The 13,648-nt window shown below is 37.3% G+C and overlaps 1 protein-coding gene across 6 annotated transcripts in view; it reads left to right on the top strand.

Moving 5' to 3' along the window:
- Positions 1-11,508, top strand: part of LOC127419719 (plakophilin-1-like) — a 40,869-nt gene extending 29,361 nt beyond the window's left edge. For 4 of the 6 annotated variants that reach the window (XM_051661372.1, XM_051661371.1, XM_051661370.1 and 1 more), the window contains exons 11-14: positions 5,198-5,384; positions 7,692-7,776; positions 10,307-10,398; positions 10,496-11,508. In XM_051661372.1, the coding sequence (XP_051517332.1) occupies positions 5,198-5,384; positions 7,692-7,776; positions 10,307-10,387 (353 nt within the window). In that variant the 3' untranslated portion in view covers positions 10,388-10,398; positions 10,496-11,508. Of the gene's footprint in view, positions 1-4,745; positions 5,385-7,691; positions 7,777-10,306; positions 10,399-10,495 lie in introns of those variants that run through there. The other 2 variants (XR_007893715.1, XM_051661374.1) reach the window with 2 other exon arrangements.
- Positions 11,509-13,648: the final 2,140 nt, after the last annotated feature.

The following is a 13,648-nucleotide window of genomic DNA, read 5'->3' as shown; positions in this document are numbered from 1 at the left end:
CGCCTTGGCTTGGTGCACCTGCAGGAGAGCCATGGTGTGCAGGGTGGAGGCGGCCTGTCTAGCGACACCATAGGCTTTAGTCGCCAGAGACAACGTAAACCTACAGGTGCTGGATGGGAGTCTCGGGCAGTTCCACCAAATGGCGGCATTTTGCAAGCACAGGTGCACTGCAACTGTTTATCCACCTGGGGAATCGTCAAGTACCCCCTGGCAGCCCCACCGTCGAGGGTAGTGAGAGTAGAGGAGCTCAGAGACCGGGTCCGGGCAGTGAAAGGTGCCCGCCATGACCTCGTGAGTGCCTCATGCCCCTCTGGGAAGAAAGGGGGCGGGGCGTGCCACGGCCATGATCGGTGCTCCGAGCCCAGGAACCAGTCGTCAAGCCGCGAGGGTTCGGGGGAATGGAGAGTTCCACTCCAGCCCGATGCTTGCAGCTCCGCGTCGGCCTGCGACTGGGCGACCGCACCCGAAGGTGGTAGCCCAGTTGAGTCCTTGGCGTCAGACTGGACCAGCCCGCACTCCGATGCTGCGATCGAGAACTCATCCACTTCGCGAGCGTCGAATGAGATCGCGAACTCGCCCTAAGACGAGCCGGCGGTCTCATCCCAGTGGGGCGAATGAGCGTTCTGGGGAATGGGAGGTCCGTGGGGGGTTATCCGGCAGAGCGGCTCCCATTGGGGTCCCCAAATCGCCCTCGGTGCTAACCGACGCGGCCTCAAACCCGTAGGTAGAAGGACCGAGGTGGAGAGCCGCTGGGGTGGCTTTCCCTCTAACGAAGGAAAGCCGCGAATGCAACGTTGCCATGGTCGTGCTCTCGCAGTGAGAACATGACCCGTCCATGAACGCTGTCTCCACGTGGGCAGCACCCCAGCACGTAAGACAGCGATTGTGGCAATCGGAAGCGGAGAGGTAATGACCGCAACCAGGAAATAAACACAGATGGAGAGCATCTTTAAAAAGACGCTCTCTGTCAGTGCCACTCTTTTAGTAAGGAAAATATACTCTTTTATTGCAAGAATATATACTCTTTTAGACTGTTGAAGCACCCAGGGTCATTCTCTGCACTCCACCGGTGCGCGAGGGGGAGAAGCTGCTCTAATGCGCTGTAAATCCAACAGCTTTTGTAGAGGTGAATGGATCGGCGGAGGAATTCAGCACGCTGAAACACAACCGCTCGGCTCTGAAGAGAAAATCTGAATGAGTGTTTGCGAGCCAGCTCCTTTTATACCTGTATGTCTGGGGGAGTGGCATGCAAATTCCACTCACCAATTCCCATTGGCCTTTTCTCAAAGACCAGAGGTATTTGGGGCTCCCAAGAGTGACCCCTAGTGTCACTACATCGACACAAAGTCGAGTGAGTGACAGATAGGGAACTTTTACTATTCCGATTGTTTTCAATGATGATTCTTATTACGGTAAAAGTCATTTTTTATTACTCTATTATACTGCAAAAGAAAAATTAAAAGCTGTACCAAGGGAGCACTACTATGATGTATAAATACTTTACAATTTCAAAGCTGCACTACATAAGATTTTTTGCCTAATTATTAACAAAGTCCACTATTGAGTGATTACATAAAAGAATCTGTGTTCAAAACCCTGTCCTTGCCTTAACCCGATTCACTACGGTAAGACTACAATAAGGATTTAAATTTTGAGCTGTCAGGTCAGATTTGCAGGTGTACTTCATTTGTCCTTGCGTGTGTTCATCATGTCCGTAAGCACAGAGAAGAAGGACCTATTGTGTCACCTGTGTCTCGACCTGGAAAGCTTCAGAACAGCTGCGACAGTACAGCAGTCTGGATGGATTTTTAATTGTAAACTGTTTGGCAAATTGGTTTACTTGCTATAATGATTGAATGTTTTCTGGTGGGGTTGTTGATGCTTATATTGGTTGTTGTTCTTTAATGACTCTAACATTACTCCGGGAATATTGTGTTTGCCAATTGCAACGTGTTTAATAGGCTACGTTTTCCGGTGAAGTTACTGTAACATGTTTACTAATATTAATGACTTCTGAGTCATTGCCCTTTTAGCAGATGGTCTGTTTAAAAGCATTATACAGTAGGTACAGGGGATTGCAAGTTAGTTGCCCATGAATGTATACTCATCTGAAGTTGTTCAGAATGTACCTATTTCATCTCTCTATTAAAACTTTACTTCCAAAGAAACTGCGTATTTCAGCATACCCTGAAGTCTAATTCACCATGGGTTCCCTCAGGATTTTCCTATGGGTTTTTATAATGGGGTTTTTGAACTTATGTGTAAAATAAGGTCTGTGGTAAACATTACTTGACGATACGTGTACATTTTGTTCTACAAAATAAATTACACAGTTATATCTCAAACGTGAATTTTGAAGCCACTGTGTATTTAAAAAAATAATAAAAAACAAGTGTGTAATTCTATACGGCTTCAAAATTCATGTTTGATGCGTGAAAGTGTGTAATTTAGTTTGTAGAACAAAACGTCCACATATCGTCAAGTAATGTTTACCACAGACCTTATTTTTCTATGGGGGAGATGCTTACTAATTCTGAATTAACTGCTTTTGTGAGGAAATTTTCAACATGTTTTACACTAAATTAAAAATCCTTTTGGCGTGTACTATGTGTGGAGTTTACTACGATAGAATTGCTGTTTTATAAGAGAAGTCATGGACAATTTTGCAACAGGTAGGTATTGGTTTGCGGCTCTCCCCATTCGTTTGTATAGTATTGTCAAATGCTGACTTACTGTTATAACATGCTACTTGACCATTATGCTCTCTCCTATGTTAAATGCACGGAGGTTGTTTTCTCAGTATAGAAGATCTCTGGCATTGTTCTGTGGCTGCGTCTCGTTTCGAAGGCTGCGTCCACCGGAGGTCGCATTTGTTGGCCGCATAAGTCATCAAGGCTGTCTCGTTTCAGAAAAGCAAGTAGGACACTCTAAGTAGGAGGATGCATGAGGTGTATCCTTTGTGGGCACTCACAACCTACAATTCTTTGCTTCAACGGAAATGTCTAAAAAAAATTACGCCAATTTGCCCGTAAATATGATGTTTACACGCAAGTAATGTTAATTCCCAAGTTGAAGTACCTCAGTAGATGGGTGCAGAGAATATAATATGTATAATTATAGTAATATATAACTAAAATAAAGTATTATAGACTAAAAGTACACCTGTAAAATCTATTTTCTTTTCTCTCTATATCATTATAACTCTCCGAAAATTTACCTCATACATTCCCTTCTAAAGGGACTTTGTTCCCTTCTCACTCAAAACGCTCGTGCTTGTTAAAGAGTGGCTTGCTGTCAAAGCAACCATGATAAATTCTGTTTGTCCTATGAAGGCCGTCTCGTTTAATGAGGCTTGTTTAAAGGTGGATGCTCGGCATACTGCAGCCTTCCAAGGACGTGTCCTACCTAGCGCTTAGCCTTCGAAACGAGACACAGCATGTGTGTTTGTGGTGTGTACGTCAGTGTAATGCCTCTGGGTGGATACATTACAAAGGTTCCACCCTCCCAAGAAGTGTTTTTTCTGGTTAATGCTGTATTAACTGTAAATGTGTTAATCGCGATTAAGAAAAATTTACGCGTTAAACTTTATAAATTAATCGCATGCATTAACGCATTAACTCCAACAGCACTAGTTTAAACTATTAACATAATACTGTATATCAACATGAAAATAGCACATCATGATGAGATCGGCTCTGCAGGTGAACATCTCAGAGTGATGTTTGCAGGCAAAGCAGGTAACCTCAAACCATGAGATTCAGTCACGTAAAATGTTCCTCCGTAAGTTCTTTGCAATTTTTGGTTTCAACCACAGATGTCGCTAGAGAGCCAGCAGTTCTGTAGTGCAACTTTAAAAATATATTGTTTTTTCACATTGTGATAATTAGATTATTATAATGACCATCTTGTTTTACATTGCAGTAATGGGAATTTGTGGGTGTAAAATGTGCATAATTGTCATGAAAATAATGTAAATGACTCAAAAAATTGGCTTAATATTTGACATGTAAAATACAGTTTCTTTTCTTTTCTTCTTAATTTTATTTTGTAATTAAATAGGACCAGGACATTTTCTTGGCAGGTTTTGTGAGAATCACTCAGAAGCTTTCCCAATTTTGAATAATAAAGAAATAATAGCCGTGGGGGTTGTGGGTGCCTATTTAGTATCTGGGCTGCTAACACAAAGGTTACAGGGTCAATCCCAAGAAATAGTGATTCAGAAAATTCTAAATAACTAAAAATGTTATACTTTGTTATTACTGTTGTGTGCCAGATTGCTTTAAATGTATAATTACTTTTTAGAAAAACTGTTCTATGTAAGGTAAAAGAATGTTCTTTGTTGATAAAGGATTTTGGAAACCGCTTCCATGTTTGAATTCTACAACATACCCCTTTTATTCTAAGGAAGCAATAACATGAGAGGTGCTGCACTGTAAAGTTCTGAAATGTCTAAAGTCTGAGATAAAAGAGAGCTTTATAGTTGTAGAACAGACGTATCTTGAAAGGTGAGAGTTTGGAAAAGTGATTTTTTTGCCCCTTTATATTGATACCATGAGGCGCCACTGGGGTTCAAAATCTAATTTAAACCTGGAAATAAAGTTTTAGGATTTTGAAAAATTTAAAACAAAGAAACGTTTAAAAAGTATATAGAAAAAATAGAAAACATATTTAAGATGTTTAAGAGGTCACTAAAAACAGTGTAAGCATATGTGTGACACTGACCATGTTAAGTGTTTTGTCAAAAGGTCTGATTTTCTTGCTTGCACTGTAACACACAAGATGCTCTTTGAAACATTCACAAATCATGCTGGATAACATGGATCTTCAGGTTTTGCACAAACTTGTGAAGTCCAATCCAGCTCAAGTAAGTGTTATCATTAAAACAAAGGGGACATACCAAATACTAAGATATTCTCAAATTCATGTCATTTTTCTTTCATGTTAATTTTTCACTCAATATGTTTATGTAAATATATATGTATTTTTGAGGAAAAAAGCTACCATTAGTGGTTTCACATTTATGAACACCACTGTATATCTAAAACATTGTTACAATTTTGCGTTATGATGCACTATATCTTATTCAGAGTGTCTTATATTTGATGTTGTTATCATAAAATCATCATTCTTATTTTACTGCAATAGAAAATTGTTGCATTTAGTTGGTCCCTAAAATCTCTAATGTTGTTGTCAACAGCCAAGGCAGTTCTCCCTGACGTCGCCTCTGTTCTCACAGCTGTGACCCCGAGCATGGTTAAGTATGATCGCAGCATCGCCACAGCGTGCAGAGTGATGCACAAGCTCCTGTTGGCAGAGCCTCAGAGTGCTAAGAACGTGTTGAACACAAAACTCATCGACTCGCTGACCACTCTGAGTGAAAGTATGTAAGTATACTTAAAGAAATTGCATGTGTGAAAGTGAAACAATACCATTAGTGCTTACATTCTTTCAAAAATAGCTGCTCAGCTTTCCTTCCTCCTCTTTTTTTTTTTTTTTTTTTTTTTTTTTTTTTTTTACTGACTGCCTACTGCTTGTAGTTTAGGGTAAAAACCTAACAAATGTGGTTGAATCTTACTAAAAGAAACAACAACAAATAAAATATGTCCAGGTTACATTTCACCCCAAAATAAAAAATAAATAAAATAAAAAAATAATATAAACTAATATTGTGTAGGTCTCCCTCGTGCCACCAAAACAGCGCCAACCCATATCTCAGAACAGCATTCTGAGATGATATTCTTCTCACCGCAATTGTACAGAGCGGTTATCTGAGTTACCGTAGACTTTGTCAGTTTAAACCAGTCTGGTCATTCTCTGTTGACCTCACTCATCAACAAGGCATTTCTGTCCACAGAACTGCCCCTCACTGGATGTTTTTGGCACCATTCAGAGTAAATTCTAGAGACTGTTGTGCGTGAAAATCCCAGGAGATCAGTAGTTACAGAAATACTCAAACCAGCCCATCTGGCACCAACAATCATGCCACGGTCCAAATCACTGAGATCATATTTGTTCCCCATTATGATGGTTGATGTGAACATTAACTGAATCTACTGACCCGTATCTGCTTGATTTTATGCACTGCACTGCTGCCACATGATCGGCTGATTAGATAATCACATGGATGATTGTTGTGACTGCATTACCACCTCAGGTGTGCATTATTTTTCAACAATTCAATGGTCCGTTGTCAATTATTCCTTACATATACTGTATATAGATATATACACTGGCGGCCAAAAGTTTGGAATAATGTACAGATTTTGTTCTTATGGAAAGAAATTGGTACTTTTATTCACCAAAGTGGTATTCTACTGATCACAGTGTATAGTCAGGACATTAATAATGTGAAAAATTACTATTACAATTTGAAAAAAAACCTGTAAGCTGCGAGGGGGGAGCCCCCGTGGATCAGACTTGTTGGTCCAGCACATCCCACAGATGCTCAATCGGATTGAGATCTGGGGAATTTGGAGGCCAGGGCAACACCTTGAACTCTTTGTCATGTTCCTCAAACCATTCACGAACAGTGTGTGCAGTGTGGCAGAGTGCATTAACCTGCTGAAAGAGGCCACTGCCATCAGGGAATACCATTGCCATGAAGGGGTGTACCTGGTCTGCAATGATGTTTAGGTAGGTAGCACATGTCAAATTGACATCCACATGAATGGCCTGACCCAGGGTTTCCCAGCAGAACATTGCCCAGAGCATTACACTTCCTCCACCGGCTTGCTGTCTTCCCACAGGGCATTCTGGTGCCATCACTTCCACAGATGCTCAGGTCTTTACTCTTGCCCATTTCTCCTGCATTCAACACGTTGACTACGAGAACTGATTGTTCGCTTACCATTTAATCTACCCAGACCTTGACATGTGTGAGTGGTCATAATGTTTTGGATCATCAGTGTATATACTGATATAAATTATATTTAGCAAAAAAAAAAAAAAAAAGAAGCCTGTTGTTTGTTTTTAATTTAATTTTATTTTTTTATAAAGAATTTGCATTTTTTTGCAGTTAAGTACATTTCCCCTTGTAGTTGAGATTATTTCCTGTATTTTCTGTAATACAATATTGCAGCATTTTTATCAGCATAAATTAAAGGAAGTACACAAAGTATAGATACTCCTGTATAAAATATTTTAAAATTTAATTTTGTATAATGAAAAGAGTGACCCACTTTATATAAGGTGTCTGTAACTACTATGCACTTAAGCATTTGATACAGTGTACTTATTATGTAAATGCGTGTTGTTGCATTGTACTTACTTTTAAAGTGCCTGCATTTAATTACATGTGTAGTTACACTGTTATCCTTACCCTAAACCCTAACCCTACCCCAACTCCTAAACCTGTACAGCAGCAAATGTGAATCTTGTGACAATTATGCAGAACAACATGTAGTTACACAATAAGTAAATGTTTTTTTTTTATTTATTTTTTTTATGTATTTTAAAGTTAGTACATAGTTAAAGACACCTAAAATAAAGTGGGACTGAGGAGGATTTTTTTTTTTTTTTTTTTGCATTATGATAATGATAATATAACAATGGAAAAATAAATAAGTCATAATGGTCCTAAAAATATGTTTCCTTTTCTTTAGGTAAAATTTCATTTCTTATTTGTTACTTTTGAATTTGGGGTGAAATGTAACCTGGTTCTTTAGATATTTAAAAGTCGTTTTTGCTTGTAGGTCATTTGAGACTGCCAGAAATGCTGCAGGAGTTCTTCTCTACACTATGTGGGGGCAAAAAGACATTCAGAATGTGTTGAAAAAGGTAAGATTGAGCTTAACTACTTTCAAAAAGTAAAGTCTTTTCCAACAGAATAGAAGTTTGCTCATTGAATTGGTTTGATAAAAAAAATATATATTTATATTTTTTGTTATGACAATCAAGCACATCATCTCCAATTCTTGTAATGATTCCAGTGAAGAGTGAAGGTTTATTTTCATACTGTAAATCTTTCCTCCTTCTGGAAGGATATTAGGGAAGCAGCAGCATCTGGTTTTAAGAAAGAAGGGTGTGGACGGGTGTGTGTGTGGGCGTGTTGTTTTATTTTTATTTATTTTTCCTGGTTTGGGGTAAAAAAATCCCCAGGCTTCAGTCCATCTTTCTGTCTGCACACTTGTTTACACATCAAATAAGACTTACAGTCGCTTTCACAAACTGGGAACTGTCTTCCAACACTTCCAGGCCCTGACTTGTACCCCACCCACCTCTGGAAGAGGTTAAACGGGATTAGAGAGGAATCCAGGGAGATGAGTTCTTTCTCTCTGCTTGTTGGTGTTGAAGGGCAGGGGCGGAGCAAACATATACCTCCTTGATGTGACCCATGAACACCCACTCAAACACATGCAGTCATCAACAGAAACATACAAAACAATAAAACATGCACCACATGAAATTTAAAGCACATTTGCACTTCAGGCAGACATGCATTTGAGTGGTTAGAGCAGTGGTTCTCAACTGGTTTTGCTTCAGGACCCATATTTTATATTTGACAACAAGTGGCAACCCAATACCCTGCCAAAATTGTTTATCGGACAAAAAAAAAAAAAAAAAAATGTTAATGTGTATTAAAAACATTAATACCCTAGAAGCCTCAGACATATCTCAGCACCAGAACATCGTGGAAACGTGGGGCTGGGCTCTTTTGACTTGAGGTGGTGAACTGAGGCCCTTGGTGGGACATTGAAAAAAAAATATTAAACAAAACACAGTGTAGTTGGCACAATCAATGTTTATACTCATTGCATATGAACCCATATGTTGACTGAGATATACTGTATTTTCTCTAGTGATGTTCTGTTCATGGTTTTCGAGGATGAGGGGATGTTAAGCAGTCTGTCCATATTGGCATCACACCCTTAACCATCTGAGTCCCGAGCGGGACTTCTGTGTGCATTTCCATTTCCCTTTTTGATTGTAACAAGTAGCACCTAATAAACATGCTAAAAAAACAATTCTAGAGCAAATAATGTTCCTAAAACTTTATGGCAACATATGTGTACAGCGGGACTAAGTTCTGAAATGTTTTAATAATACCAAGCTATAGAAAGTCAGATTATTATTATTATTATTTTTTATTTTTTATTATTATTATTATTTTTTTGTATCAAATTATGTTTTCAGGAGTGTTGTTTATTCATGTTTTTGAGATGTTACAGACATTACATGAGAAATTAGCATAATTAATTCTGATTCAAAGTAATGGCCAGCATCAGCCAATCACTGCCAACCATGTCAAAATAAAATTATACATTATAAATTCTGAATCTATATACTGATTGTCATTGTCCCATGTCTGCCAGACATGTTGAGTGGTCCACTTTGGGATGGATTTTAGAAGTGAATGCACTTGGTGGTCCCTTGCTCCCTATTTAGTGAATGAGTTAACCTCTAGTCTGCACTGGTCTTCGAACAGTTCGAAATGCACCTTATTTTCATCCTAACTCCATATAAATTCTCTAAAAGCAAACTTTTTTAGCTTTTGGATGAACCTATTGATTCTCAATGTGATAATACACGGTAAATCAAGGATTTCTAAAGGGGAAAAAGTACACATTAGTGTACATTGTATCTAGCAGTGTGGCGTTCAGCAATAAATGGCATATCAGATGAAACTAGAGACTCTAATCTTTTGACTCAAACAGGTTTCAGTGTAAAAACTTAATTAGGTTTCTTAACAGATGTAGTTTTTTTTTTTTTTTTCAAAAAACAAACTCTGCTGTGGTCAGCGCCATGTTGTTTTGTCACATGACTCTGTGTGTTGAATGTTTAACCCTTTACTGCCAGTACAGAGTCTCCTGAACTGAGATCAGTCGGTTTAAATTCATTTAAATAATGCGTTGCATATAATGAAGCCAAAATACAATGTCCATGCATGTGTTCTCGGGGTTGCACGAAGTTAAAGCAATTGTAATCATAGAGAAGATTATTTATACACTGTTTATTTAGTTGTTGAGATAATGAAAGATTTGTTCATAATACCTGAAGGAAATCAGCAGTCCCACTCCTCTATGCTAGATCATAGTAAAAACTTTTATAATTCCATCGTGCCTGACTTCAGCATTATTGCAATTCACCTCAGGAGCTCCGACAGACATGTGTGAACACATGATGATGAAGCAGTGATTCAGAGAAAAATCATAATTTGCATTTGATTCTCAGAACTTTTGTGGTGTTCATTTTTATGGTGATGCATTTTAAATGACATGCTTTTATTTATTTACATTTGCTGGACTTTATTTGTATGCTTTTTAATATTTATTTATTTATTTATTTATTTTTATTTATTTTTTCGCAGCAAGGGATGAACAAGGACACATTTATTAATGCAGTCACTACTACCTCTTACAAATTTGCATCAAGCATGAATGGACATTGAATGACATGCAAGTGAGTGTAAACTGATTTAGTTTTTTGCTTTGATTTTGATATACCTTTTTAAAATTCCTTCTTATTTGTATTTGTATTTGTATTTTTTTATTTGCAGATGTGGTCTCCTGTATTTTAGGATACTCTCCTGTCTATGTATATTGCAGACCAGGAAAAACCTGCATAAAGTTGCTGAAAGGGACATTTCACCCAAGAAAGAAAATCCTGTCATCATTTAAAAGTGAATGGTGACTAAGACTAATATCTCCTTTTGTGTTCCATGCAAGATAAACAATAATTTTCCCTTTAATCCCTTTAAATTAGCAAATAGGAACATTTATGTCTGAACAGTACACATTATTGTGATTCATGGACAAGTTGTGTAATCAATAACCAGTCACATGGTAAAATCTTTTATTTGCATCAGTGGATTACTGTTTGTGTAAATGTATTGCTAACAGAGGCCTGTTGAATCCGCAGATATCCACATTTACCATGAGAAACATACGCTTAATCTTGCCAAACTTGCACTACTGGTCCTGCAGAGTAATAATTCCATAAAATAATTATTTTACCAATGTTGCGAACAGTTTTAAATGTAATGTTATATTTCAAGGTGATTTAAGCTTTTTGATCTTGATGCAATGAGACGTTTACTTTATGTACATTTGGTAACTGTATGTACCATTTTAAAGTGTGTGAATTGTACATATGCTGCTTTGGATGCAGCTTTTGTGCCATCTTTGCAGTGACTTTTAGGTTTTGGTACATTTTAGTAGAGTTAACCGCAATAAGACTTGTTTTCCAAATATAAAACATTCTTACATAATAATTAAGGGAATAATTGACCAAAATAAAGGGATCATTCACTGTTACTGTAATTGAAACCAGAATCCATTTATACTCTCTTTATTGAACTTTATTGTCTTTATTGAACCATAGATTGTGCCTTTTCTGTTTCCTATTTGCTCATATAATGAATGCACTGTATTTTGTGAATATTGTTTGTTATGGGGTAATTAAGTTTTACTTTGAATGTAACAATTTTTATTGGAGATATTGTGATGAAATTCTACTTATTTGGTTTGGCTTTAACATGTTTACAATATTTCAGTGCAAAAATAAAATGTGTTAATAATTTCATTCCCCATTACGTTATTGTTGAAAAGCAGCAGAAAGATTAAAAAATATACATTTACCAGAAAATTATTTATTTTATATTAAAATCTTAAATACAAGTTAAATTATATTTTTCATAATCATAAAGAGAATTTGCTGATGACCAAAGGTTTGCAAACATTCTAATTTTAGCGTTTTATCTTATTTCTATTGTATAATATGTTGTAATTTCTGTATTAAAACTATTTTTATTTTTATTTTTACAGTAGAAGCAAACTTTGTATTTTTAAGAGCTTAGGAAAAGCTGCAATTGTATTATCAAACAGATACAGTGGATATAAAAAGTCTACACACCCCTGTTAAAACAGCAGGTTTTTGTGATGTAAAAAATTAATCAAAGATAAATCATATCAGACTTTTTGCACCTTTAATGTAATAATGACATCCTATGCAATGCCACTGAAAACCAAGGTGACACATTTCAGAGAAAAAAAATTAAAATAAAAAACTTAGAATAATCTAACTGCATAAGTGTGCACATCCTGAACTAATACTTAGTTGAAGCACCCTTTGATTTTATTACAGCACTCAGTCTGTTTGGATAAGAGTCTATTAGATTGGCACATCTTGACTTGGGAATATTTTACCACTCTTCTTTGCAAAAACATTCCAAATCTGTCAAATTGTGAGGGCATCTCCTGTGTACGGCCCTCTTCAGGTCCCCCCACTGATTTTCTATAGGATTCAGGTCTGGGTTCTGGCTGGGCCATTCCAAAACATTAATCTTTTTTTGCTGAAGCCATTCTTTTGTTGATTTGGATGTGTGCTTTGGATCATTATCGTGCTGAAAGGTGAAAGATCTCTTCATTTTCAGCTTTCTAGCAGATGCCAGAAGGTTCTGTGCCAAAATTGACTGGCACTTGAAGCAATTCATGATTCCCTCCACCTTCACTAAAGCCCCAGTTCCAGCTGAAGAAAAGCAGCCCCAAAGCATGATGCTGCCACCACCACCATGCTTCACTGTGGGTATGGTGTTCTTTTGCTGATGTGCTGTGTTGTTTTTGCACCAAACATACTTTTTACAATTTTGGGCAAAAAATTCAATCTTGGTCTTATTAGACCATAACATATTTTTCCACATGGATTTGGGAAACTGGATATAGGTTTATTTTTTCATCAGAAAAGGCTTGGCCTTGCCACCCTGCCCCATAGTCCAGACAGATGAAGAATATTGGAGATAGTTGTCACATGTAGTGAGAAACCAGTACTTGTCAGAAAGAGCTGCAGCTCCTTTAATGTTGCTGTAGGCCTCTTGACAGCCTCCCTGACCAGTTTTCTCTTTGTCTTCTCATCAATTTTGGAGGTATGTCCTGTTTTTGATAATGTCACTGTTGTGCCATACTGTCTCCACTTGTTGATGACTGTCTTCACTGTGTTCCATGGTATATAAATTTTTTTTGTAGCCCTCACCTGAGAGATACCTTTCAACAATGAGATCCCATTGATGCTTTGTAAGCTCTTTGTGGCCCATGGCTCTTGTAGTAGCATGCAACCAAGAAGATGTCAGAAAAATCCTACAAGAACAGCTGAGATTTATTTGGAGTTAATCAGAGTCACTTCAGGTGAAGACAGGTGTGTACTATTTCACATGAGCTTGATGATTGGTTGATTCTGAACATAGCCACATACCCAGTTATAAAAGGGTGTGCACACTTATGCAGTTAAGTTATTCTAAGTTTTTTATTTTAATTTTTTTTCTCTGAAATGTGTCACTTTGGTTTTCAGTGGCATTGCATAGGTTGTAATTTTTACATTAAAGGTGCAAAAAGTCTGATATGATTTATCTTTGTTTAATTTTTTACATCACAAAAACCTGCTGTTTTAACAGGGGTGTGTAGACTTTTTATATCCACTATGTTAATTATTAGTTAATAATACAGTAATAACAAAGACACGAAACTGAACATTTTCTTCAAATGTTTAATTATTTTATATATAACAAAAAATAAAAAGGATAGGTATAACTGTAACGATGCTGGCAAAGACAATGATGAAGACGATGAAGTGACGAACCTAAGTGCAGTTTATTTCTAAACGTGATAACCAGTAACCCTAACTATAAATGTGAACAAAACATAAACATGAACGACTT

Source organism: Myxocyprinus asiaticus, chromosome 29 (assembly GCF_019703515.2).
Source record: "Myxocyprinus asiaticus isolate MX2 ecotype Aquarium Trade chromosome 29, UBuf_Myxa_2, whole genome shotgun sequence".
In the NCBI taxonomy this organism is placed as follows: Eukaryota; Metazoa; Chordata; class Actinopteri; order Cypriniformes; family Catostomidae; genus Myxocyprinus; species Myxocyprinus asiaticus.
Note: the sequence above shows the minus strand (reverse complement) of the source record. Positions and strands in the feature narration are given on the sequence as shown.